Source organism: Monodelphis domestica, chromosome 4 (genome assembly GCF_027887165.1).
Source record: "Monodelphis domestica isolate mMonDom1 chromosome 4, mMonDom1.pri, whole genome shotgun sequence".
In the NCBI taxonomy this organism is placed as follows: domain Eukaryota; kingdom Metazoa; phylum Chordata; class Mammalia; order Didelphimorphia; family Didelphidae; genus Monodelphis; species Monodelphis domestica.
This window is the reverse complement of record NC_077230.1, coordinates 453977946-454005008: the sequence shown is the minus strand read 5'-3', so window position 1 is coordinate 454005008 and position 27063 is coordinate 453977946. Positions and strand designations below refer to the sequence as shown.

At 43.6% G+C, this 27063-nt stretch overlaps 2 protein-coding genes across 5 annotated transcripts; one reads left to right on the top strand and one right to left on the bottom strand.

The window, feature by feature from the left end:
* Nucleotides 1–1252: 1252 nt before the first annotated feature.
* Nucleotides 1253–27063, bottom strand: LOC130454064 (uncharacterized). Of its 4 annotated transcripts, XR_008911737.1 has the most exons (7): nt 26349–27061; nt 22558–22696; nt 15165–15222; nt 12947–13021; nt 8254–8360; nt 7029–7412; nt 1253–6908 (listed from the first exon to the last, which is right to left on the bottom strand). XR_008911737.1 is itself a non-coding variant. In XM_056797000.1 (5 exons), exons 1-4 carry the CDS (start codon nt 26819–26821, stop codon nt 13002–13004), a joined length of 690 nt encoding a protein of 229 aa, XP_056652978.1. In that variant the 5' UTR covers nt 26822–27063; the 3' UTR covers nt 8264–8360; nt 12947–13001. The 4 variants fall into 4 exon arrangements, 2 of the variants coding, with proteins under 2 accessions (XP_056652978.1, XP_056652977.1); XR_008911738.1 differs by having other exon boundaries at nt 7029–8360; nt 26349–27063; XM_056797000.1 differs by lacking the exons at nt 1253–6908; nt 7029–7412 and having other exon boundaries at nt 8264–8360; nt 26349–27063.
* LOC130454063 (sialic acid-binding Ig-like lectin 14) lies at nt 5447–11696 on the top strand. Its single transcript, XM_056796998.1, has 10 exons — nt 5447–5557; nt 6027–6395; nt 6824–7093; nt 7326–7373; nt 7493–7756; nt 8141–8425; nt 8621–8668; nt 8813–9076; nt 9986–10115; nt 10242–11696. Exons 1-10 carry the CDS (start codon nt 5512–5514, stop codon nt 10312–10314), a joined length of 1797 nt encoding a protein of 598 aa, XP_056652976.1. The 5' UTR covers nt 5447–5511; the 3' UTR covers nt 10315–11696.

The window sequence follows — 27063 nt, the reverse complement described above, 5'->3', positions numbered from 1 at the left end:
GTAATGGAATACTACTGGACCATAGAAATGACAAACAGGACAAGTTCTGAAAAATCTAGACAGACTTGTATAAATGGATGCAAAGTGAAGTGAGCAGAACCAGAATAGTGTATGCAATACAGAAATGTACTGTGATCAACTATGAAGAACTAACCTATTATCATCAAACCAAGCTAACCCCAAGGGACTCATTTTTTTATTTGAAAATTTTGAATTAACTAATTAATTTAGAATATTGTTCCATGGTTACATGATTCATGTTCTTTCCCTCCCACCCCCTTCTCGTAGCCAATGAGCAATTCCACTGGGTTTTACTTGTGTCATTGATCAAGACCTATTTCCATACTATTGATATTTGCACGAGGATGATCTTTTAGAGTCTACATCATGTCCCTATTGACCCATGTGATCAAGCAGTTGTTTTTCTTCTGTGTTTCCGATCCCCCAGTTCTTCCTCTGGATGTGGATAGCGTTCTTTCTCATAAATCCCTCAGAATTGCCCTGGATCATTGCATTGCTGCTAGTAGAGAAGTCCATTACATTTGATTGTGCCACAGTGTGTCAGTCTTTGTGTATGAGGTTCTCCTGGTTCTGCTCCTTTCATTCTGCATCACTTCCTGGCGGTCATTCCAGTTCACATGGAATCCCTCCAGTTCATTATTCCTTTCAGCACAATAGTATTCCATTACCAACAGATACCACAATTTATTCAGCCATGATGCTCAAAAAAGGAACTGTTGGAATCTGAGTGCAGATCAAAGCAGGCCATTCTTCACTTTGTTTTTTTATGGTTTTTTTTTATAGTGTATGTGTGATAAGTGTCTTCTGTCATGACATGGGAAAATGGAAATATGTATTACAGAAATATATATTATGTGAAAGCATCATGCTATTTACCACCTTGGGGATGGGGGTAGAAAGAAGGGAGGGAGAGCATTTGAATTTCAAAATGTTAGAAAACAATTGTTAAAACTGCTTCTATATGTAATTGGCAAAAAAAAAAGAAGTAAAAAAAAGAAAGAAAGAAATGCTGAGTCAAGATGCTTTCAGAAAAACCTGGAAAGTCGTGAATTGATGCCAAGTGAAATAAGCAGAACCAGGACAACAGTGGATGAAGTAACAGTAACATTGTCTAATGATCAACTGTGAATGACTTAGCTTTTCTCAGCAATACAAAGATCAAAGACAACTCCAGAGGACTTGGAATGAAAAATGCTTTCTCCCTCCAGAGAAAGAACTGATGGAATCTGAATGCAGATTGAAGTGGACTATTTTTTTACTTGTTTAATGTTTTTTATCCTTGATTTGTGTTTTCTTTCACAACAAGACTGACATGGAAATATGTCTAGCAGCTTCACATATATATCCAATATCAAATTGCTTGCAGATTGAGGAGGAGAGGGAGGGAAGGAGAGAATTCAGAACCAAATTTTTAAAAAATGTTAAGAATTGTTTTTACATATAATTGGGGAAATAAAATATTTTAAAAGAAAACTTATAGGCATTCCTTCACTGTACATGTATTTTTGAAAGCTTGGATTATTGTACAACAAAGAGATTAAGTGATTTGTCCAAGGTCACAAAGCCAGGAAATATCTGAAGTTAGATTTGACTCATCTTCCCTCTACTAGATATTTGAGTCAGGGCAAGTCACTTAGATCACATCTATTTTGTGTCTATATTTTTTAGACCCTTACCTTCCACTATCCTCTATACCACCTAGCACTTGTGGCACACTCTCCCAAAGACATACAAAGCATCCATTAGAAAAATGGAAAAGCATCCAATGAGGCAAAGAATCAGCAAAGCATAAGGGTCAGGAACATTCAGGGTCAAAACAACTCATGCCTCAAGTACTGCAGAGCCAACATGTCTGTGATTGTGTTCATAGAGAACCATCTTGATAGCTAGGGCTAGCTCTCCCTTGTTCTTCCTTGAATCCATGGTTGGCTCTCTTCTCTGCTGCCAGGAGGTCATATTCCTGGAATTGTTTCACCCTGTGAGTCACTGCTTTTCTGTGTCTGTGTTGAATTCCTCAATTCTGCCTTTGATTCTCTTGAACTGTTGGATGGGCATCATCTACTGGGCAAGTAATTCTGAGTTTGATATAATGGCTAATGGAGGCCAGGAGTGGGGATTTGCTCTTACCTCTTGCCCTCCCCTTTGTTGACTTCATAGAAAATGGACACATTCCAGCTTGGTGGGGTGAATGATGGAAAAATCAGAACAGGAGGACTGGAGACAGACACATTAGCCCCTGAGGGATGCAGGCTGGGAAATCAGAACCTGCAGACCAAGGTACCTGAAGCCGTAAGGTCCAGGAATCTGAAGCTGGAGCCATCATCATTCTACCCCACAGAAAAGGAGAATTCTGACCCCTTGGATCCCTAGAGGTGAGGGCAAAGGTATATGGCCCAGGAGGACATGTGAGTTTTGAAAGTTCAGGAGAATAAACCACTTAAAGTCCAGGAATCAAAGCCATGTTGGACTTTGAATCCAGGGCAGCAGTGATGCCCAAGTCCAGAGATGGCCGAGTTTGAGGACTCACAAAGTAGTTATGTCACATTTGGACCAGAACTTAGTGGGAAAAATACTGTGTAGAAACGGAATTAAATCTGAGCTCTCTCTAGGATGATATAGGGAGAGTGTGCCTTCAAGGTATTGGGGATAGAAGGGGTATTGATACTACTGTTGTTGCTATATCTTCAAAGTAAATGTCTCTTTGTAAAAGCTAATTTAAGTTAAATAGTTAAGGGGAACTGGAGGTCTAGTAACTAGTGGCTAATACTGGACAGAAAACACCCTTATTGGTCTTGAGCCATAATATTAGGAGAAAAGAATCCCCCTCAACCACTCAGGATACCCCCAGAATCTTGACGGAGTTGTAGCTAGCAAGGCAAAATCAGAGCTACTTGCTAAATAGGTCCTGGTTTATAATCAGTAAACAGGTACAGTATTGGGAGGTTGAGCACCATGTGCAATTGAACAAAAATAGTCCAGAGTAATTGGACTGACCAGTTCACAGAGTGGGGTACAACAGCGGTGTCAAATACCTCTGGATGCCAAACTAGAATAAAACATAATTAGTCAAATATTTTTAAAATAAATTAAAATGCAATAGAATATAGACATTATTAATATGCCATTTTCTAAATTGATAGGCAGCCATGGAGATCCTTATGTACAGTTTAGTGACACATTTCTTTTTGAACAAAAGCAATCCCTCTTTATAAACAAAGAAAATCTATTTGAACAGCAATGCTTAAGGTTCTTTTCCCCTCATTATCTTTTACAAATAAGGGCACAATTTCATGGGAACCATAGTCAGTAATATATCCATTGCTCGAATGCATACAGTAATATGACAACCTACTTAAAATCTTCTGGCTAAAATGATATAGAACACCCAAAGAGTTCTGCAAAGCATCTTAAGGGTAAAAACTAAAGGGAATGTCCATCTATTTAAAAGGGAAGGAAACATAAAAGCTCTTCTGACATAATGAAACTCCATAAGATTGTAAAACCAACTGCAGTGATGCTGGTGATTTGTACTTTTGCAGCTGACTGCTAAAAATAGAAATGTATTTTTCCGCTTTCATGTAGTAAGTGGTTTATTTGTAAAGATTTTACACTTATATTTTACAATATTTCAACTGTGAAATTAAACTTGGAGCAAATACTTTTTTTTAATGAGCCTTTGATTTAAAACCAGGTAAAGATAACACTAAAAAAGAAAATGATAGGCAAATTTTGCTAGTTGAAAATGAAAGATCAATTTGCATCTCTATTGCAAAAATGCTAGCTAAAATATCAGCTAATGAACTATGATGATACAATAAAAAAGTTATTTGTTAAGACAAAACAGGTTTTCTACAAGCTTTTCAAGGTTGGCTCAACATCAGAAAACTACCAACTTAATAAAACATACACCCAAAATATCAATGAAATATTTTGTTTATAACAATAGATTAAAAAAAAAACTTACCTTCTGTTTTAGAGTCAATATTAAGTATCAGTTCCAAGGCATAAAAGCAGTGAGGAGTAGGCAACTAGGATTAAGTGACTTGCCCAGGGTCACACAGCTTGAAAATATCTGAGTTCACATTTGAACTCAGGGCTTCCCATCTTTGGTCCTGACTCTCTATCCACTAAGCCACCCCCCAACAGTAGGTTGTTGTTGTTTTTTTAAACCTTTGGTAACAACAAAAGTAAATGCTATCCATTTATAAAGACTGAACTTCTTTCTTCCTTTCTAATCCCTTCGCTTCCCCCCAACATTGTCTTTGCAGAAATCAGGGACTATGGTTATGCAATCTCATATATAACGGAACACTTTTTCTTCTTTGTTTTTTTAAACCCTTACCTTCCATCTTGGATTCAATATAGTGCATCAGTTCCAAAGTAGTAGAACAGTAAGGGATAGGCAATGGAGGTTAAGTGACTTGTCTAGGGTCACACAGTTGGAACATATCTGAGGCCACATTTGAACCCAGGACTTCCCCTCTGTAACCTGGCTCTCAGTTCACTAAGCCACCCAACACCCCCCGAGACTTTTTCAATGTTCATTCGTTTTGTTGAATTTTTTTCCTCCTCTCCATCATAAGAAATGGCTCCTTGAAAGTGAGGGGAAGGATATAGTGGGAAATATAGTTGATGTAAAAACAAAAGATGTCAGGAAGAGCTAGATGGCTAGTGGAAAGAGAGTCCCATCTGTAGATGGGAGGTCTTGGGTTCAAATTTGCCCTCAGACACTTCCAAGCTATGTGATCTAACAAGTCACTTAACCCCAACTGTCTAACCTTTACCTCTCTTCTGCCTTGGAAATAATACTTAGTATAAATTCTAAGATGGAAGATATGGGTTAAAAAAAAAAAGATGTCTTACAAGAATGTGTAGTTTGTTCCTGCTGGCCCTCACTATCTGCCTCCCAGGGATGGCATTTTGTCACTTTCAATCACTTTATCAATGTGAATTGTTGCTATGATCAATGTTACAGTTTCTCTTATAACTATCATCATCATCCATTCCAGAGAGGACCAGGGATGAGACTTTGGGAACCTCTTTAGGAGCCTGGAAAAATCATCAGGGAATTTTTGTGGAAACAGGGATTTTGTGGAGTCAGCATGGGGTCTCCTTTCCATGTCAGGTCAGGTCCCTTCCATTTCCTGTCTCCTGTGGAAGTAGTCCTCCAGACTGTGGGACAGCAGGCCACTAGCCACAAGGAGCCAAGGAAAGAAGGAGGGCATGCTTGCCACCTCCCACACGTCTTCCCTCTCCTCCTGTCTGTCTTCCCTCTCATCAGGCTCAGAGTCTCTGCTGGGCCAGGGCTGGTGAGACCAGGCTCAATGATCTTCTGAGAACCCCCCCTTTTCCATTCTTCTCCACCCCTTGTTCCTGTTCTTCTCTTCCTCTTTGCCCTAGCTCCCGGTTCCTTCCTCCTTGAAGACTAGAATTGGATCTGATTCTGCCCCAGGACTTAGATCTGGCTTCTCCTGAGCCCTGGATCTCACCATGGATCTATTACTGTTGCTGCTGCTGCTGCCCCTGCTCTGGAGAAGTAAGTAGGGGCAGAGATAACGCTGAAGGCAGTTAGAGGGAGAAGGAGGAGGTTTGGGAGGAAACTGGCCCTGGAAAGGCTAGGGAGCAGAATGAGGAAACAAGAAATCAACTTGTGTTTCCCTCTCTCCCTCTCTTCCCCCCCCCCCCCCCTCTCTCTCTCTCTCTCTCTCTCTCTCTCTCTCTCTCTCTCTCTCTCTCTCTTCCTCTCTTCCCCTCACTCTTTCTCTCCCCCCTCTCTCCCTCCTTTCCTTTCTCTCCCTCTCTCTTCCTCTCTCTCTCCCTCCTTTCCTTTCTCTCCCTCGCTCCCTCCTTCCCTCTCTCTCCCTCCCTTCCTCCCTCTCCTCTCCCTCTCTCTTTCTCTTTCCCTTTCTCTCTGTCTATCTGTCTGTCTGTCTATCTGTCTGTCTGTCTCTTTCTCTCTCGCTCTCTCTCCTCCTTCTATCTGTCTGACTGTCTCTCTCTCTCAGGAACCATTTCTCAAAATACCGAGTTTAGGATTCACGTCAAGAAGACAGTGAGGGTGCAGGAGGGCCTGTGTGTCTCTATCCCCTGCTCCTTCAATTACCCCCAACAGTATAGGAGTGAGAAGAAAGTTCATGGATACTGGAAATATGTACACTACTTGGAATACCTTGCGGCCACCAATGATCCCCAAAAGCAAGTCCACTCCTGGGCAAAGGGCCGGTTCCACCTCACTGGAGACCTCCAGCTGGACAACTGCTCCTTTACTATTACTCGAGCCCAGAAGAACGATCAAGGGAATTACCGATTCCTGATGAAGAAAGGAGAGCTGACCTACAATTTCAAGGATGACACGGTGTCTGTCCAGGTAGAGGGTGAGCACTTTGTACCAGGGAAGCATCTGGGGAATAATGGGTACCCGGGAGAGGGCCAGCGTGGGAGCCAGTCTTCAGACTCTTGGCTAGGTCCCTTCTGTGATGGAACACAGCCTCAATCATGGGCAAAAGGCTCAGGATCTGGACCTGAGGGTCGGAGCTCAAGGTGGGAGGGCCTGTGGGGACCGTCAAAGGGACAGACACCCTAAGGAGGGGAGGGCATGCCCCTGAGGCTGTCAGAAGGATGGAGACACTGAGGTTGGGTTGAGGCTCAGGTCCCGGGGAAGGTGAGAGATAGCCAGGGATGGAGAGAGAAGAGTCGTGACTGGAGACATAAGAGGGACAAGCCATGGTTGTCATCTGGAGGCACGCAGCAGCGGGAGGACCACTCCTGCTGGCACCCTGCTCACGGCCTCTCTCTGCCCCAGATCTCACCCAGAAGCCAGAGGTCCACGTGCCAGAGATGCTGCTATCGGGGGACCAAGCGACCTTGACCTGTACAGTTCCCGGAGCCTGCAGAGAAGGCACAGCCATCAGCTACCTCTGGACTGGGGCTGCCCTCTCCTCTTCTAGATTTGAGTCTCAAGAGCTCTACTTCACCCCGAAGCCCCAAGACCACGACACGAGCCTCACCTGTAAGACAACCTTCCTGGAGTCCGGAGTGAGCACAGAGACAACAGTCAGGCTCCGGGTTTTCTGTGAGTGCTGAGAGAAGGCAGGAAAGGATGCTCGAGTCCCCGAGGGGAGGAGGGTGGGAGGAGATGGGCCAGGAGTTCCGAGAGGGCACAGACCAGCGCTTGTAAGGGCGAGGGGCGGGAGGGAGGGAATCCCTGGGGCTCCCATTCTGGTATCTGAGACTGAAGGGACTAGCCTCACCATCCCTGAAGTGGGGTCCTGGGACCTCAGCCCTCAGTCCTCCTTCCATTGCAGACCCTCCTCAGAAGATGAACATCAGAGTGTCCTGGGCAAATAGGGCAGGTACGTTTGCAGAAAACAACTGGAGGGTTTGGCGGTGGGCTGTGAAGGAAGAAAGCTTGGAAATCTGGCTGGGCCAGAGAGGAAGGAAGGCCAGGGCTCTCTCCCCTTTCTCTCTCAAGGACCAGAATTCCCAGGAAACGCTTCGACCCTGGTGGTCCTCGAGGGCGAGTCCCTGACTCTGGTCTGTGGCACACGGAGCTACCCCCCGGCTGCACTGAGCTGGGCCCACAGAGGCCAAATCCTGAATTCTACCCAGGCCTCAGATCCTGGGGTTCTGCACCTGGAGCTGTCCCGGCTGGGGACTAATGCCAGCGGAGAATACAACTGCCAAGCCAGGAACACAGTGGGGCAGCAGAACTACTCAGTGAGGCTCTGCGTGCAGCGTGAGTGAGGGGGCTGCCCTGAATCCCCAACCCCATGCAAACAAGGCTAACAAACATGGGTCGGGATCCTTTGGCCAGCTCCTTCTGCAAAGGAGCCAAAGTCCAGGCATCCGGGAGCATCTCAGGGCCCGGGGAAGGCAGGTGTTCAGGGAGGCATTGGGGAGGCAGAGAGGTGAATGGGAAAATAGAGGAAACAGAACCTCAGGTTGGGCCAATAGGCTCAGGCCTTAGGAAAGAGAGAAAAGGCCAAGGATGAGGAACTCAAGCCAGGGCACTTGGGAAATAATGTCCTGGAAACATATGAGGGAAGATCCCAAGGCTGTCCCATTTGGGGCGCCCCCTCTCCTGCCTTCTGGATCACTCTCTGTCTCTCTCCTCTCCCAGTTCTGACCCAGAAGCCAGAGGTCCACATTCCAGAAGTCCTGCAGTCTGGGCGCCAGGTGACCTTGACCTGTTTGGTTCCTGGGCCCTGTAGGGAAGGGAAACACTTGACCTACCTGTGGAATGGCACTGCCCTCTCCTCGCAGGGTTCTGCCCTGTGGAATACCAATTCCTCCAAACTCCTCTTCACCCCCCGGGCCCAGGATCACGGCACAAACATCACCTGTCAGGTGATATTCCCAAAGGCCAGAGTGAGCATAGAGAGAACTGTCCAGCTTAGGGTTGCCTGTAAGTGATGGGAAGGGGAAGGTAGGGGAAAAGAGGGCTGGAGGGGACGTCAGGTGCTGGTGAGGCATCTGAGAAGTCAGGAAGAGACGGGCCCTATGGAGGGGATGGGTTTGGGGGATGGGAGACCCTAGTTTCTGAGCCTGTCCCTAAGAATAAAATCTGGACCCCAGCCCAAACATACTCATTCTATTTCAGATCCTCCTCAGAATACGACCATCAGTGTTTCTGGGGCAATCAGAAGAGGTAGGTTTTCAGGAAGCAATGGGGTAGAGCATGAGGAACTAGGAGAAGGCTCTCATCCTTCTCTGACCTCTTAGGTCAGTCTGGATCCAAGAAAGAAGAGATGGAGTCTTTATCTCCATCCCCAACTCCCTTTTCTCTCCCCAGGCCAAGAGTTATTGGGAAATACCTCATCCCTGAGGGTCCTGGAGGGCGAATCCTTGACTCTGGTCTGTGCCACCGAAAGCAACCCCCCAGCCACTTTGATCTGGACCCATAAGAATCAAGTCTTGCAATCCTCACAGGCCTCAGATCCTGGGGTCCTATACCTGGAACTGTCAAAACTGGGGCCCAAAAACAGAGGCAAATACACCTGCCAAGCTCAGCACCCACTGGGATCTCAACAGCATTCAATGAGACTTTGTGTGCAAAGTGAGTGAGAGGGCCTGGGAGGTAGAGCTGTGAGACCCCAACATCCCCATTCCCAGCAGGTACTCCCAGCAGTGGTCACTGGAAACTTGAGACAACTGACATCTGGGTCCTAAGGGCAGAGCTGAGGCTTGGGGGCACACTCCTTCTAGTCTCCAGATTCTGTCTCCCTCACTTAAGCAGCAAAAAAATGAAATGACCAAGGAAAGAAAGGTTTGATCTTCTGAGCATATTGACTTATTAAGCAATGCATGCCAATCGGCCAACAAATCGGGACCAGGTCCCTTTCTCAGCTTAGGGTTGGGCCCCAAATACAGAGAGGAGACAGACATTAAAAACAATCAAATAAGGCCACAATTCAATATTAGGTCATCTGATTTTGAATTGGAAAAAAAGACTATGACCGTTTCCAGTTGGGAAGGGGAGAGTCAACATGTACAATTCCCTGAATTCAGGAAAAGAGATGACCCCCTCCTTCCCAAGTATCCTTAAACAATCAAAGGAACTTGGAAACAATAACTGATGGATCCGTTTGGGGCCAGTTTTCAGATAGGATATGTGGGTTTCTTGAGAATTAGGAGAAAATTCCTTCCATCCATCTTGGGCTCTGACTGTGTCTGGTCAGCATCATCCAGGCCCTTGGTGAGGGGTCTCTAAGCAGCAGGTATAGGCGGTCCAGTTTCCCAGCTACACAAGGCTAGGTTCAGAAAGTGCAATAAGGTTTTCCCCGCCAATTCCCACAACTGAATGAACTTTTTTCACAAGATAGAATCTGGAATAAGCCCACAACTGAACAGAAAGGAACTGAGCTAGCTCTGGAATTTTGATAGAATCAGTGTGGATCACTTGATTCCCACAATTCACCCCTCACTATCCTGATCCCCTCAATTCCTTCCATTTCCTTATACTCAGCCTGTGCTTGTTGCCCTGTCCCTGAGGAAGAGGATGGTTCCTGGCCTCTGATCTTGACCCTGCTTCGAGGAGTCCTCATGGGAGCTGGTTTTCTTCTCACCTACGGCCTCACCTGGCTCTATTACTCCTGGTAAGCTGACGTCTGCTCCCTCCTTGACAGGCCTCAGGGATCCTAGGCCTGCTGTAGCTCCCTCTGACCAGTCCCAGGATATTCTCTGAGCTTCGTCTCTGATAAGAGTTTGTGTTTTCTCCACAGTCAAGACCGCCAGTCCCAGAACACTATGGATAAGAGTGTGCCAATGGATGTTTACTCAGTCCCTGTGTTCTAAGGGACTCAGAATATGTCAAAGATACCCAGAATTGCTGGACAAAAGTCAGAATAACTAGCATCTTATCCATTTTCTGTTCTTCCTCTCTCACATCACCAAACACCACTTTGGTGCTCAGAAATCCTTCTAATCACTTTTTATTGACTTTCAAGTTGACTCCTCAAAGGCACAGTTCCAAATTTCCTCCTCTATTCTCAAGCCCCTGACCCCACCCTGTCATCTAGTCCTTGGAAGATGCTCTTGTCTCCTACTTCCTTGAGGAAACCTAATCTCCATTCTCTACAAATAACCTGAACAACCTCCCTTTTCTTCTCTCCTCTTACCCTCTAGTCTCTGAAGAGTGAAACATTCTTATAGTCCTTCATCTTAATCATTTCCTCCTACATTCCCAATGTCATCCCTAGAACTTGGAAGAGACCCCTAAATTGATCTAGAAAAAGCCCTCCCTGACCAGGAATCTAGTGGACAACTTCCCTGAAAGATGGTCATATGTTCTCTGCTAGAAGACCTCACATGATGGAGAACTGGACCTCCTGAGCAGCTCATTCCACTTTAATATTGTTTAGGAAGCTCTGCACTGAACCAATGGCTTGCATCTCGACCTCCCCACACACGCACTTCTGATTCTACTTTCTGGGACCAATGAGAGCAAATCTCATTCACATGATCACTCTTGAAAACATTGGAGAAAACCATAACGTCTCCCCAACTCCCCCGAGTCTTCTCTTCTCCAAAATAAACGTTTATTTTCTTCAAATCATCTTCAAATGACATGTTCTCTAGCCTCACTCCTTTCATCATCCCACTACCCATTACATTAAAAAATATTAAATATTTAAAAGATAACATTAGTGACTTCATCTTGTCTTTATCCGCCATTTTGTGAAGCTAAATTTCAGTGGCTTGTCAGGAATCTGATTTTAGAGAAGTCACAAGATTACTCCTGCTCCCAAATAAGGAATGTCACAAAACTATTCTTCTCCCACTTCCCTCAGTGTCTCCCAATCCTCTCCACCAATAAGAAACCAGGTGTTTTGATTCCTATAATCCTGTTTTTCATTTCCTCCAAATTGTATATTAACTGTGTAGAAACCAATGGTCAATGTCCTTGACTATTGAAAGTCTTCATCCTGACTTCATCCTGATCATCTGAAACCACATGCATTGCTAAATAAATTGATATCTGGATGCAGCTACTCCATTTCTTTATTCCATCCTCCCTTTTTTTTCTCTTCTGTTTGTCAGTATCCTTCCTAAACTGAACACAGCACTCCAGGTAGGCCTTGTCCAAGGTAGAGGACAGTGGGACTATCCCCTCTTTGTACCCGGGCTCTATTAGATCAAGGACTATGGAGCTGGGCATGTGCACTGACCCCTTGATGAGGTTAAAGTCCCTGTTCTTCCAGGGATTGGGTTTCCCAATTGGTGACCCCGTCAAAGAGGAGCAGTTACCAAGCCAGAAAGCGAGGAGAAATGGCTTCTTTATCTCTTCTCTATCTGCTTCCCCAGGACAGCCTGGGAGTGGACCTCAAGTTCCTTACTGTCTTTTCGGCTTTGTTCTTCTTTCTCTAAGCATAAGCTGGCCAAACTGTGATCCTGAGAGGTGGACTTTTCCAGCCTTCACAGCTCCCCCATGAGTTCACAAGTTTCTGGGCTCTTGAGCTGATGCCAGTGACAAAATGGGAAGTGTTTCCTACAGTTAACTACATCACATCTCAGAGAAGTTGCACCACTTTCAGAAGAACTCAAAAGAGGAGGAGGAGGAAGGAAGAGGAGAAGGAGGAAGGGGGAGAGAACAGTCACTTAGAATCCTGAGAAAATCTGAACTTGGGAATTATGCACGCCAGACATTTCAAAACTTAATGTCTGACCTGCAGTCCTGCAGAGTGCCTTTATCTTTCAAATAGGCTATGATGGTGGCGATGGATTAGTTCTTCACTCCAGTTTATTCTGTATAGTATATCCAAGATTCTCCCCAACTGCGGGGCATCACTCCCTGCAGTTCTGCATAGCAATCACCAGATGGTACTAAGCACATGCAGGGTTTCTATTACAATGAATCATGAAAGTATTAAAGGTGTATTCAAAAGCTGGCTCTAATGAGCAAAGTGCCCACAGACCTGACTGATGGATATATTTCTAACATTTCACATGACTGATTCCTGAATTCTTAATTGGTTGGTCTTAAATTTTATGGAACTTAGAAATCAAGCCTTTACTGTGTGATCTGCAGTCTGGAAGGCTAACACGCCATTTCAATAGCTTCTTTGTAATGTCTAAGACATACACTCAACATCTGAATGAGATGGTGCCAGTGCTCTGGAGGAAGGACTTTCAGATGAGCTTCTTGTCTGGACACTGGCTATATCATTGTGTTGGTATCCATTTCTTTATCTTGTAATTGATCACTAATATTATGCTAAGATTTCTGCCAAGCCACCTGTTTGATTGACATCCTGTAGCCCCCATTGCTACTTTCCTTGATAGAGGCAGTTCAAATCAAAAGATCATAGCTGAAAACCAGTCTTTAAAGACTAGAAATGGGCAAATAGAAGCTAATGGTCTCACAAGACAGCAAGAATTAATAAAGCAAAGTCAAAAGACTGACAAAATAGAAGGAAACATGGAATACCTCATTGAGAAGACAACATACGTGGAAAACAGGTCCAGAAGAGACAATTTGAGAATCATTGGTCTACCTGAAAACCTAGGAAAAAACCAGAAGCCTTGGCATCATATTACAAGAAATTATGCAAGAAAATTGCCCTGATATTCTTGAACAAGAGAGCAAAATAGGCATTGAAAGAGTCCATAGATCACCCTCTATATTAAATCCTCAAAAGACAACCCCCAGAAATGTAATTGACAAATTCAAAAGCTTCCAAGCCAAGGAGAAAATACTGCAAGAAGCTTGAAAGAGACAATTCAGTTATCAAGGGCCCCAGTCGATTACACAGGATCTGGCAGCTTCCACATTAAAGGACCACACAGTTTGGAATATGATTTTCAGAAAGAATTGAGTCTACAACCAAGGATCACCTACTCATCAAAATTGAGTATATTCTTCCAGGGGAAAGTGCGGGCATTCAACAAAATAGAAGATTTCCAAGTATTTGTAAAGAAAAGACCAGAACTAAATGGAAAATTTGATGTCCAAATCCAAAATCCAAGAGAAACATGAAAAGGTAAACAAGAAAGGGGGGAAAATTTTTTTCCCAAGGGCTTCAGTAAGGTCAAATTGTTTATATCCCTATAAGGAAAAATGATATTTGTAACTCTCAAAAATTGTTTTCACTATCATAGTAGTTAGAAGAATTATTCATAGGTAGAGGTTAGGATACTAGGTGGTTTAAGATGATGCACTGTGGCACAATTGAATGTAATGGACTTCTCTACTAGCAGCAGGACAATTCAGAGGGAGTTATGAGAAAGATGCTATCCACATCCAGAGGAAGAACTGTGGGAGCAGAAACACAGAAGAAAAACAACTGCTTGATCACATAGTCTGATGGGGATGGGATTGGGGATGGAGACTCTAAACAGTCACCCTAGTGCAAATATCAATAATATGGAAATAGGTCTTGATCAATGATACATGTAAAACCCAGTGGAATTGCTCATTGGCTATGGGAGAGGGGAGGGAGGAGGAGAGGGAAAGAACATGAATCATGTAACCATAGGAAAATATTCTTAATTAATTAAACTTTAAAAAAAAATAAATAAATGCAGTTCAGCTCACTCACACTCTCTCTGAGTGTGTGTATTTGATTGACATCCTGTAGCCCCCATTGCTACTTCCTTGATAGAGGCAGTTCAAATCAAAAGATCATAGCTGAAAACCAGTCTTTAAAGACTAGAAATGGGCAAATAGAAGCTAATGGTCTCACAAGACAGCAAGAATTAATAAATTCTTTTTTTTTTTAATAACCCTTACCTTCCGTCTTGGAGTCAATACTGTGTATTGGCTCCAAGGCAGAAGAGTGGTAAGGGCTAGGCAATGGGGGTCAAGTGACTTGCCCAGGGTCACACAGCTAGGAAGTGGCTGAGGCCAGATTTGAACCTAGGACCTCCCATCTCTAGGACTGGCTCTTAATCCACTGAGCTACCCAGCTGCCCCCAAGAATTAATAAATTCTGAGGAGGAAGAGCTGGCCTGCTGACATGCTGAGACCATGCTAAAGTTTTGTTGTTGTGTTACCTCTCTCTCTCTCTCTCTCTCTCTCTCTCTCTCCCTCTCTCCCTCTCTCCCCCCCCCTCTCTCTCCCTTCTATGTCTCATTCTCTCTAGCCTATAAGCTTAACACATTGCTTTCCAGCTTCCAACCTCCCCCCACAGGCGATTCAAACCCCTGTGAGAATTATATGTATGAGCTGGACCTCTACAGCACAACTCTTCCTTTATACTCCTGTAATTTGGTTGGTCTCCCTGGAGGCATGGGTGCCATCTTGGATGGAAGAAAACTCTACTGAGTCAGAAGCTTGTTTTGTGTAGCCAATAAGGAATCTGTGCTCTGATCCTGGGCTTGTGAATTTTCTATCCCTGTCTCAAAGTAACATGACTATAAAGATGTGGTCCACTGTAGGAAACTGCCTGCAAAAACTTACTTGTTTCATTCATATAATTTCATCAAGAATGACTCCAAGGCACATTGGGAATACCAACTCTTCTGGAGTATGCGATGTGACCGGAGAGTTCCTGAGCCTGGGCTCTGGCATAGGGTCAAACAGTTGGATAACCTCTATCCTCCTGCCTCTGACTTCCTCTCCCAACATTACCTCATGCATGTGTCATGTTACAAGGAACAGTTACGAGACCTTGGGTTAGAAGTCAACGGCATGAAAGTATACTCACCATTTTCTCCCTCTGTTTGACTGTGGCATGCAAAAGCTTTGATCAAATTTGTAATGCACTAGAAGAGAGTATAACAAGATTAGTAATGATCGATCTTGAATGGTACCCAGCAGAACACATGTCCAAGAGCACTTAATAATTCTTGATAATCATGGTTGATTCTGGGCATCTTGAAATTCAATGAAAACCTCTCCAATTCCTTCTGTTTGCCTTAGGGAATCATCCACTGGTTAGTGCCTTTGGATGTACAGATACAAATACACACACACACACACACACACACACACACACACAATTCCTTTGAAAACAGGAGTAAATGATTCTCATCTAATTTTAAATTGGCATATGAATCAGCAGATGAGAACGTCCTCTTATTTCCCCTCTTAGGTAATGACTCTATTCATAGTTTGGTGGTGAGAGTTTTTGTTTTTGTTTTTGTTTTCTGATTTGGCAGCTTCCTCTTTTTTGACATCTTGAAAAATCATCTCCATCCTTTTAAACCTGAATCTCCTCTCCAGTGCAGATTATTTCAGGATGTCCTTGGCCCAGTTTACCTCTTCTCTTGGATTATATATTCTTATATGCTCTTTCTACTTTTTCACCAATCTGAATGCAGCTCCATAGTCATGGATAATGAGCATAAATCGCTTCAAGAACCTTGTCAGATCTCTTCCATTTTGGGTCTATTTGTCACCCTTTTGGTTTCTTTTTTTTCCAAATTTTCTTTTCTATTATTTTGAACTTGGCAAACAGCCACAAACGTGATCATTTCCAACTCCAGAGAAAGAACAGAAAAAGGAGAATTGTATATGAAACTGAGAACCTCTATTATATATAGCTTAGTTTTTAAAAGTATATAATAAATTTACTCCAATAGTTCCAAAACTGTCCTGGCTTGTTTTTGTCTCTCTCTCAGGTTCCTTCTACTCTCTTTGGTTTTAAATGTTTTGTTGATGCTATTTTAAACTTTTTTTTGCATTCATGCCACTATTGCCACCTTTCCCCTGCCACAAAAAATAAAAATGAAAAACCTCCCAATAAATAATAATGGTTAAGGAAAATAAATCCACACATTCTCCACCATAATTTACTGTTTCTCTATCAAGAGATGGAGGGGGGGAAGTGGGGGGGGAGAAAAAGAAAAAAAGAAAAAAGAAATATAAATAAATTAAAATTTTTTAAAGAGACATGGGAAATATGATTCATCATCTGTCTTCTGGAGTTATGGCTGCTCACTGCTTTGATTGATCAATATTCTTCATTCTTACACAGTCACTTTACAGTGTTTTTCTTACTGCATGTTCAACCTTTTCCCTCAGTTCTATTCATCTCATTCTGTATTATTCATAAAGTCATAAAAATTTCTCTGAATCTACCGTATTTGCAGGAACGTGCTGGCAAACACATAACAACCAGAGCTCCTAAAATACATGGTATATTTTTAAGCTTCATATGCATTATTACCTTTTCCTCCATCGCTTCCTGAACTCTGAACAATTAACAAAATAATAAATCCAGCCCTGACATAGCATTTGCTGATTTCCAAGGTGTAAATACTCACAATGAAAATTTAATAACTGGCTTTTAAGAACCAATACAAGTTGGCTCCAGCATATCCTTGAATAGTCGTCCCTGGGCCAGCTAGGTAGCTCAGTGGATAGAGGTCTAGGTCTACAGACAGGAAGTCCTGGGTTCAAATATGACCTCGGATACTTCTTAGCTGTGTGATCCTGGGTGGATTTCTTAAACCCAATTGCCTAGCCTTTACTACTCTTCTCCTATAGAACTAATACATAGTATTGATTCCAAGCCAGAAGGGTAAAAAAAAAAGAATATTTATCTTTTCTGATGGTATAATAGTATTCCATTACATTCATTTGACATAATTTGCTCAGTCATCCTTCAGTTAATGGGTACCTTTTCTTAGCTTCCAGTTTTATACCACTAAAAAGCATTGCTATAAATACTTTTGTACTTGTTTCTGGTTTTTTTTCTGTTTCTCTACAGTATATTCCTAATAATAATATCATTGAGTCACACCACAGTTTAGTGCATCTTTGAATATTGTTCCAAGTTGTTTTCCAGAATGACTGGACCAATGCACCACTCCACCAACAATCCATAGACATGTGTCTTTCATTTCTTCTTCAACAACTTTTATTCTCCTTTTACAGATACCTTTTCTATTATGGTGAGTATGGGGAAGGATCTCAGAGTTGCTTTAATTGCCTTGTTCCTAATTATTCATTATTTGAAGCATTTTCCCTAAGGTTGTCAATAATTTGTGTCTCTCCTTTTGAAAGGCTAGAGGCTTTGATTGTCTTTATTTGCTGGAGAATGCCTTTTGCTCCTGTGTCTTTTTAATCAAATGATCATTTATAGATGATCCGATCCTTATTGGTGACATTTGCTACAAAGATTTCTTCCCCATTTAAATGGGAAATGTCTTCTTATTTTAACTGCTTGACTTTGTTAAATTTTATGGTTGACTGAATTATTAAATTAGTGGTTGCCAGGGATTTAATTTCTAAATCCCATAATGAATTACTAAAAATAAAATGTAATTTGTAGTAGTTTATTTTACAATAGAGGGAAGATATTAAGGAAGAGAGAAAAGAGGAGGGAGAGAGAGAGAGAGACAGAGAGAGAGACAGAGAGAGAGAGAACTCTGGCTTCCTCTGAGCCAGGTAGAAATTCTAAGGCACCAGTCAGGGGAAAGGATTCTCAAGATGATAGGCCTTTCTCAGAGGTTCACCACTTCAGAAAGCAGAAAGAGCAAGGAACTAAGTTAGCCTTTACACTCACCACAATGACCATCTAAAAGGAAAGCAGTCTAAGTCCTGCACAAGCTCCTCCAGGGGTCCAGTTCCACAGCCAAGTGTCTTCACTCCAAGTCTGAGTCTGTCTTCCAGCCCAACTCTGAGTGACTGATAATCTTCACTCCAAACCTGAGTGACTGATTGATTTCTGTGAGTCTGTTCCACTATTTAAAGACCTTATTTCTCTTGTGTCACCTCCCCTAATTTTTAGGTCTACCAATCACAGCAGATGCTCCTCTCCAGGACTGCCCACTCTTTCACATGTGGGTCACAGACTTCCCACTCAATGTATGAAGTGGGTGTTCACACCTTTTGTGGTTAGTTAACACCTTTTTGTGGTTAAAATGGGTAGATCTACTTTAAGTACTGTGCTTTACACTTTGGGGATTAAAATCTAAAAAATAGACAAGGGATTACAATTTTATCTTCACAATCAAGGAAGAGCTAAGTACCTTCATTGATACAATCAGGAGAGCCAAATCCAATCTTCACAAGTTGATCTAAAAATTTTCAAGCTTATGTAATCAAAATAGTCCATTTTTTTCTCCTGTGCTTGATTGTCTCTTTCCCTGACTTTGTCAACAATTCTCCTCTTATTCATGGTTGTGAAAGGTATCTCCTTCCTGGCTTCTCTGTGATAGGATCTTTGAAGTCGAGGTCAGCTGTCTCTCTGGAGTTACTGCTTGGTCTAAACCCAGTCCAGAGACTGCCTCTTCCCCTGAGGACTCATGGGTAGATTTCAGGGGGTCCATGGACTTGGAAGGGGGAAACTTTCATATTTCTTTTTGCTAGCTTCTATCTGAAATTTAGCATTTCCTTCTATTAGGAATGTTGCCCTGCACGTGACTTTCTCACCAAGAGAAATGGCCGCTGTGTTTTTGCAGCTATCTTGAAATAGCCTTTCTATTCATCAGTACTTAAGGTAACTGTAGTTATTAGATCTACCACTAGATGGCACGTGATCACAGTCTTCCCATCCCTTGATTCTCTTTTCATTGCTTTCCTTTGTAATCCTACAGATTCTCCTTTCCGTATTTAAAAACAGGAAACAGAGAAGGGTCTATAGGCTGCCCTGAGCTCTCAAAGGGTCAGAGCATTACCCCCAAGTAATGAATAACCCCGGAGCCAAACCGAATTTCTGTCAAACTATTTTCCAGTTTTCCCTGGAGTTTTGGTCAAAGAGTGTCCTTACAGTCATCAAACAGCTTACTATGTTCATTTCCTTCTCAATCTTTTTACCCAATCTGCTCCCCCATCATCCTGGCTACAATTTTTTTTAAACCCTTACCTTCTGTCTTGGAGTCAATGCTCCAAGGCAGAAGAGTGGTAAGGGCTAGACAATGGGAGGCAAGTGACTTGCCCAGGGTCACACTGCTAGGAAGAGTCTGAGGTCACATTTGAACTGGCTACTTTTTTAACCAAGTTGTATAATTTGAGATCCGGTGCTGATGGGCCCCCTTCCTTCCCTCTTTTTTTCATCTTGATCTTTTCTTTTTCTTGATGGATTTGACTAATTTTTTTGTTTGTTCTATAAAATAACATTTTCAGTCGTGTTTTTTTTTTAAGTTTATTTGATGCCTTTTGCTCTGACATCAGGCATTCCTGAATGAGCATAACCCTCCTCTCAGCCTGCCCAGAGATCCTTATCTTGTTTTTAAAAAAGACTGTTTAAAAAACAAACAAAAGCAGGCACCGTATCAGCCCTGTCTGATTGCACATGCAGCCTTCCTTCCTCAGTTCTCCAATTCTTCCCCAGAGAAGGGAAATGTGGTTTCTCATCTCCAGTTATTATCATTGCAAAACGTTCTGTCATTTCTTCCCATGTACATTTTTTTCAAATGTCTTAGAATTGGGACTAAGTATCAATGCCAAGGCAGAATTGCAATAGGGAAAGTTGAAGTCAACAAAACCCGGAAATTAGTGTAGGCAATGACGGCAACAATGTAAATGGGAAGAAGGGGGCAGCTAGGAGACCAAGTGAATTGAGAGCCAGGTCCAGAGACAAGAGGTCTGAGTTCAAATCTAGCCTCAGACATTTCCTAACTGTGTGATCCTGGGCAAGTCACCTAACCACTATCCAGCCCTTACTGCTCTTCTACCTTGAAATTGTAGCAATAAATCTGTGATAATAAGAGTCTGAGGCACAAAAAGTCCAAGCTCTATTTATTGACAAGGCTATCCATTGCCAACAAGTAAAGGTCAATGGTCTCTTTGTAACCAAAGACCCTTGATGCAGTTAGAAAAGCTCTTTTAAACAGTTTAGTGGTTGGTTATGTAATCCAAAAACAACCCCCTCCAGACTAAGATTGTGATTGGTTCTTTTTTTTTTTAAACCCTTACCTTCCATCTTGGAGTCAATACTGTGTATTGGGCTCCAAGGCAGAAGAGTGGTAAGGGCTAGGCAATGGGGGTCAAGTGACTTGCCCAGGGTCACACAGCTAGGAAGTGGCTGAGGCCAGATTTGAACTCAGACCTCTTGTCTCTGGACCTGGTTCTCAATCCACTGAGCCACCCAGCTGCCCCCTGTGATTGGTTCTTAACTACATTATCTGACCACCTGAACATGAGTCTTCATCCATCATAGTGACTGGAAAACCCATATTAAGTCAACATCCTCTTGGCATCATGGTGACCAGAAAACCCAACTTGGGCCAATATCTTCTTGTAAGAACCAACCCCTCAGCGCCCTGCCAGACCAGGGACTTTCCAGAATTCATGGTGTTATGAAGGAGGGCATCAAATTTGTCTCTTCTTCTGAACATTCTCCCAAAGATCTCTCATCTCCCAGCAGAATCCAGCGGTAGGCAAACACCTTGTGATCGAGTTGACTCATCCTCTATCCATCCTTCTTATCTTCCTCTCACCTGGCATCTTATTTGGCTGACTTATCAAGGTTTGACATCAGATCTGCACAGCAATACTGGAAGACTCGGGCTTTAAAGCTTGGTTGTTGCAAAGATAAAGTTTGATTGTAACAGTGACTCTTGTGACGAACAAAACTCTTCATGGCAAATCGATAAGCAGGAATCAATTTCACAGAATCGATTCTAAGCAGAAGGTGAGCCGCTGGATGACAATGTGTCGATAAAGTTAGAGTATTTGAGGATACTTTTCCCGGAGGAGATGAACTAGAAGTTCCTCCTCTCAACTTGCAAATTCTAGGATTCTAGTATACTTTAACTGTTACAGTACATTATATCTAGAGAGCATAATTCATTTAGCCATTACTCGGCCAATAGATATACATTTTGTTTCCATTGTTTTTTGTTTTTGCTACTACAAAAACACTCCCATGAGTATGTGTAGGGTCTTTCTTTCTGCCTTTGACTTATTCGGAGTCTCTGTCCAGCTACTGGATCTCTCAGGGACTGGGTCTGGACATTTTAGGCACTTACATTTGCATAATTCTCAATTGCTTTCCAGAATGTTTGGATCAATTCCTAGCTGGGGGATAGTATATTGACTTAGGTGTCTTCTCACCACCCCTCTAACATAGCCTCTTTCCATCTTTTTGCCACTCTTGTCAGTTTTCTACGTATAAGATGAAATCTCTGTTGCTGTCGTACACATTCTTCTCATTTTTACTGATCTCAAAGTCGTTTTTCTTGTGGCTGCCAATAGTTTGTGATTCTTTTTAGGAATAATTATTCCTATCTCGTGACCACTTGGGGAATTACTTTTAGTTTTACATGTTTGTGTTAATTTGCTCTTTCTCTTGGGAATAAGACCTTTATCAGAGATTCTTCCTACCTCATCTGTAAGGTGGCTTGCCAGAATACGCCTAGATCACCTAACGTAGAGGCACTGTGCATTCTGCAGTTTCTTACCACCTGGTAGTAGTACAGTACCCTCTTTTGCTTGGCTGTAGATAGAGCCAGAAGAAACTGCATCGTTGTTTTTTTTCCTTCTTTTTTAACCCTTACCTTCCATCTTAGAATCAATACTGGGTATTGGTTCTAAGGTAGAATAGGGGTAAGGGCCAGGCAATAGGGGTTAAGTGACTTGCCCCATGTCACACAGCTAGGAAGTGTCTGAGGCCAAATTTGAACTCAGGACCTCCCATCTCTGGGCCTGGCTCTTGATCCACTGAGCCACCCAGCTGCCCCCATGAATTTGTAGTCTTAACTGGTAATGTTCTTTTAGCTGCCATATCTCTCTTCTTAAGGAAGAGTTCAGGTTTATTCTAGGTGAAGTGAGTTTCTGGACTCTTCTGGCCTCTGTGGTGAATGCTTTATGCTGATTAAACTTCTATAGAAAATGGTGATTATGTAAGTCAATATATGTGTCCTTATCTATTTCCCATTTTTAAGAGTCAGCAGCTTGCTTTAATAGGTCATGTTGGGGCTCTTTTCACTGGATGAATGAGTGAATGAATGAATGAATGAATGAATGAAATATTTAGTCATCTTTACTTATCCTTCTAATCTGATGTTAATCCCCCCCATCCAACTCAACCCTGACTCTCCCCAAGCACCCTCCTCTGCCTCCCCTTTCATCTCTACCCTTTAAAACACCCCTCCTGCCAAGTTTGATGTTAATTTTTAACTGTAACTGGAGTTCTATGTACTACCTACCTGGTATTTGGACAGCACACAGAGAGCTGATTTGGAAATGGCTCTGGTGCCAATAAAGAGTTGTTGGTGTTCTTCCTTGATAATAATCATATAACCAACAAGACAACGCAGTATTCCTTTTCTCCAGTCCCCAATACCTCTGCAAAAAAAAAAAGGCGCATAGAGAATTGTGTGTCAAAAGAAGAGACTACAGTTAGAAATCTAGGAGGCCAATGTCTGGATTGCAAAGTACATGGCTGAGGAACTGAGGGTAGAGAGCAAAGTGTAAAAAGTTAAAAAGAAACAGGTTCTGAAGGACTTTGAAAGACAAACAGAAGAGAAAGATAGATGGCTTAGTGGATAGAAAGTCAGACCTCAAGATGGAGGCCCTGAGTTCAAATCCAACTTCAGACCCTTCCTAGCTGTGTGACCAATGGGCAAGTCACTTAGTCCCCATTGCCTATCCCTTACCTCTCTTCTGGAAAGAAAGAAAGAAAGAAAGAAAGAAAGAAAGAAAGAAAGAAAGAAAGAAAGAAAGAAAGAAAGAAAGAAAGAAAGAAAGAAAGAAAGAAAGAAAGAAAGAAAGAAAGAAAGAAAGAAAGAAAGAAAGAAAGAAAGAAAGAAAGAAAGAAAGAAAGAAAGAAAGAAAGAAAGAAAGAAAGAAAGAAAGAAAGAAAGAAAGAAAGAAAGAGAGAAAAAGAGAGAAAGAGAGAAAGAGAAAGAAAGAGAGAAAGAGAGAAAGAAAGAAAGAAAGAAAGAAAAAAAGAAAGAAAGAAAGAAAGAAAGAAAGAAAAAAAGAAAGAAAGAAAGGACAAACTGCAGATTTGATCCTAAGGCACTAGAGAGTCACAAGAGTTAATTAAGACTGGGGATGACATGCTCAAACCTGCCTTTAGGAAGATCATTTGTCAAATGAGCAGAGTAAAGCCTGGAGTTGACAGCAGGCTGTTTGTTACACAAAGAGAGCTTTTCCTTGGCCATCTCTTCATGTGAAACGTGGCCAAAGAAGGAGGAAATGAGGGAAGACCTTTCAGTGATGTGAGATATGGGGAGATGAGGTTTCTCTCTGAGAATTGCCTCAATTTTACCAGCTAAATATGAGGTCCAGATCTGGAGGCAGCTGGGTAGCTCAGTGGATTGAGAGCCAGTCTAGAGACGGGAGGTCCTAGGTTCAAATCTGGCCTCAGCCACTTCCTAGCTGTGTGACCCTGGGTAAGTCACTTCACCCCCATTGCCTAGCCCTTACCACTCTTCTGCCTTGGAGCCAATACACAGTATTGACTCCAAGATGGAAGGTGAGGGTTTAAAAATAAATAAATATGAAGCAAAGTTTTTAGTAGAAAGGGGAGGACGTTCCCTCAGAGGTTTAAGAAGGGATAAAAAGGTTTGGAAGAGTCACAGTGACAAGTGAGTCTATTAAGAACTATAAAAGATTTGCCTTGATGCAATGAGAACCCAGTTGGGATGATAGAATACAATCTGTAGTGGGTGCAGTCAACCTAGTTCCCTGATTCTCTGCAGCTTCATTCAGCAGTGGAGGGACAGGGGAAGGCTGCAGATCAGAGGAAGCCCTGATGGGTGATGGGAGAGAGGGGCAATATCCTCTCTGGGCATGCTGGGTTTCTCTGGAAGTCACAGCTCCCTCAAGTCGGCTGAGATCTGAACAAGTCCTGCTTTACCCGCCCCAATCTAGGCAGACTTTCTGGCATACCTGGGAGGTGCCAGGCCTTGTTCGCATCTAGTGAACAATTGATGTGTGTTCTCACTGGCAAAATGGTTCTGGAATTAGCATCTTGTCCCTCCCTTTAAATGGGGTGGGGTGGAATGAATTACTTAATTTGGTCTAACAATTTGTCTATCCTTACCCTTAATTCTAGGTAAAATAAGTTTCACTTGTTCCAGAAGTGGCATCATTGTTATTCCTCTCATGTTTGAATTCTATGAACGTATTTCTATTATTTAATTGAATGGATTTTTTAAACAAATGCTTTAGGGTATTGGTACCATCTCCCCAAAAGCACCCGCTTTACTTTAAGGCAGAAAAATAGGCAACCATTACCCAGGGTGCGATCTGTGTACATGCCAACAGGTGGCTGGTACTCCAAGCCCAAGCTGTCCCAACTCCTGGCTCCCTTCTACTTCTGAAAATCACCTGCCTGCATTTCCCACAACATATTCCTACTCCCAGCCCAAGTCCTATCTCACCTCAGTTAGGATAGGATTTAAAATAAATATAGTTTATCATAAAATATTTCATGTTGCCATTGCTATTCAGTTGTATCTGATTCTCTGTGAAGTGGTTGGTCATTTTCTTCCTGAGGAAACTGAGGTAATCAAGGGTAAGTGACTTGTCCAGGATCCTACTGCAAAGATATTGGAGTGGTTGGTCATTTCCTTCCTGAGGAAACTGAGGCAATCAAGGGTAAGTAACTTGTCCAGGATCATACTGCAAAAATACTGGAGTGGTTGGTCATTTCCTTCCTGAGGAAACTGAGATAATCAAGGGTAAGTGACTTGTCCAGGATCATACTGCAAAGATACTGGAGTGGTTGGTCATTTCCTTCCTGAGGAAACTGAGGCAATCAAGGGTAAATGACTTGTCCAGGATCATACTGCAAAGATACTGGAGTGGTTGGTCATTTCCTTCCTGAGGAAACTGAGGCAATCAAGGGTAAGTGACTTGTCCAGGATCATACAGCTAGTAAGGGACTTAGGACAAATATCTGGAGCATGCTAGGTCATAAACATCCATTATTTCTTTTGTTCCTTTTAGGCAGTTCTAGACTCTTTGCCTTCTTTGTGAGATGAGTCTTGCCCGAGATCTTTATGGACTGCAAATCCATAGGATGTGGCTTGTCTATAGTTTAGAAACTCCTGAGATAATCCCAAGGGCTTGAAGGCCACCAGTGGGCAGATCCTCTTTGCCATTCCTGGTACTGTATTCTCTCCTCTCAAATGGAATCAGTTGTGCTACTGTCGGACAAAGTAGCTCCCTTCCCCACCCCATAGCCCCCGTAGAAGCCGGGTCCCACTGGGGGGAATTCTGAAGCTCTTTGATTTAGGGTGCCAGAGGAAATGTGCCCATCTATCGCTAATGGGAGGTGGGGAGTAGGAGGGGGAAATCCATGGAGAAGGAGCCATCCCTGAGCCCCAAGGCGCTGGGCTCATTCTCTGGAAATTACGGGCAATTGCCAAGGCTGGCAGGAACTACCCTCTACCTAGTCATCTGGGGGTTTCCGCACTGCCCATATAGTCTCCCAATTTTTTTAGGAAAACCTCAAAACACCTCTAGGATCTCGGGAAGACAAATGGAGGCTGGTGGGGGGGGGGTCCCTAACGTTCCCAATGGACATGGACAGGACGATCCAGCCCATACCACCCTCCCGCCTTTGTCCAACCCGAAGACATCCCTCAGTGCTCCTGGCTGTCCAGGTGGAGCCTCCCAACTCCAGGGCAAGGTCGGGTGTCTGCGGGATGGCAAAGGCTGCGACCTCGGGCATCCGGGCATTTTCTTTCTCCTCCCTCCCCGCGTCTCTGTCTCTTTCCCTCTCTCGGGCTCTTCTCCGCTCCAAAACCAGGTTTTCCATCCGGTCCCCCAGGCTGCATGCTGGGTTTCGCCCGAGTGCTCAGCTGGAGACAAGCTGTAGGAGACGGAACCCCGCCTTCCCTCCCACTCCAAAGCGAACCTCCCTTCGCACCCCACACAGTGAAATGGTTCATTCCCAGCCAAGCAGTGTTATCTTTCCTTTCAGCCCTCCCCTCCCCTCCCCCCTGCCCCGGGGCCATATTCAATAGTCCCCTCCGATACTCACCGTACACATATGCCTGCGCCCCCCATGGCCTGCCCAATGGTTCTATCCAGGGTGCTACTCCCTATCCCAAGGATGGTGCCTTCTCGCTGCACATCAAAGGAAAGCAAGAGAATAAGCACGTACGTGACGCCTACAGAGGCCTGGCGTTGTGCTAAGCCCTTTGAAATATTCCGCCCTGTGAGGAAGGTGCTTGCCCTAATGCTAGCTCCTCCCTGCCCAGTGTGCCCCGTCCAGAACTCCCCCCCCCCAGTCCCGCAGTGGTACATTCCATGCCGCAACAGGGCCCGAGGTGGGACGCCGAGGATAGCAGAGTCGGAGGCAGGAAATACTAGTGCTGTACCGACACCTCCCCTGGCAAGGGCCGTTACATCATCTGTAAAATGGGGAGAATAGTAGGGCTCGCCTGCAGGGTAGTTGGAAGGATAAAATGGGATGACGACGCGCTTTCTAACCCCGTAAGCGCTCTCTGACATCTCTGCTCGTCATAGTTTCCAGACTAACCCCGAGTGACCCACCCTGGGATCTTGAACAATGGTTCCACCCAGCGCCCTGGCCCCACCCCCACCCTTTCCCCTTCTCTCCTGGGGCGCCACAGCGTCGGGACCCTATGACAGGTGTGTGGGAGGGGGAGGACACTTCTCCCATCCCCCACCCCTCTGCCCAGCATCCCAATGGGAGCGCTTCTTCCCTCCCCTGCCTGGGGAAAGGGGGGCCT

What these genes read in the sequence shown, in the direction of transcription:
- LOC130454063 (XM_056796998.1), top strand. Translation starts at nt 5,512, where the DNA reads ATGGATCTATTACTGTTGCTGCTGCTGCTGCCCCTGCTCTGGAGAA. An exon ending in TTCTGGGGCAATCAGAAGAG is followed by an intron (nt 8,669 to 8,812) that starts GTAGGTTTTCAG and finishes TTCTCTCCCCAG; the next exon opens with GCCAAGAGTTATTGGGAAAT. An exon ending in ACCTGGCTCTATTACTCCTG is followed by an intron (nt 10,116 to 10,241) that starts GTAAGCTGACGT and finishes TTTTCTCCACAG; the next exon opens with TCAAGACCGCCAGTCCCAGA.
- LOC130454064 (XM_056796999.1), bottom strand. Translation starts at nt 26,821, where the DNA reads ATGTCAGAGAGCGCTTACGGGGTTAGAAAGCGCGTCGTCATCCCATTT. An exon ending in GGCGCAGGCATATGTGTACG is followed by an intron (nt 22,697 to 26,348) that starts GTGAGTATCGGA and finishes TTTTTTTTGCAG; the next exon opens with AGGTATTGGGGACTGGAGAA. An exon ending in GTGTGCTGTCCAAATACCAG is followed by an intron (nt 15,223 to 22,557) that starts GTAGGTAGTACA and finishes ACTCTCTTCTAG; the next exon opens with TGCATTACAAATTTGATCAA.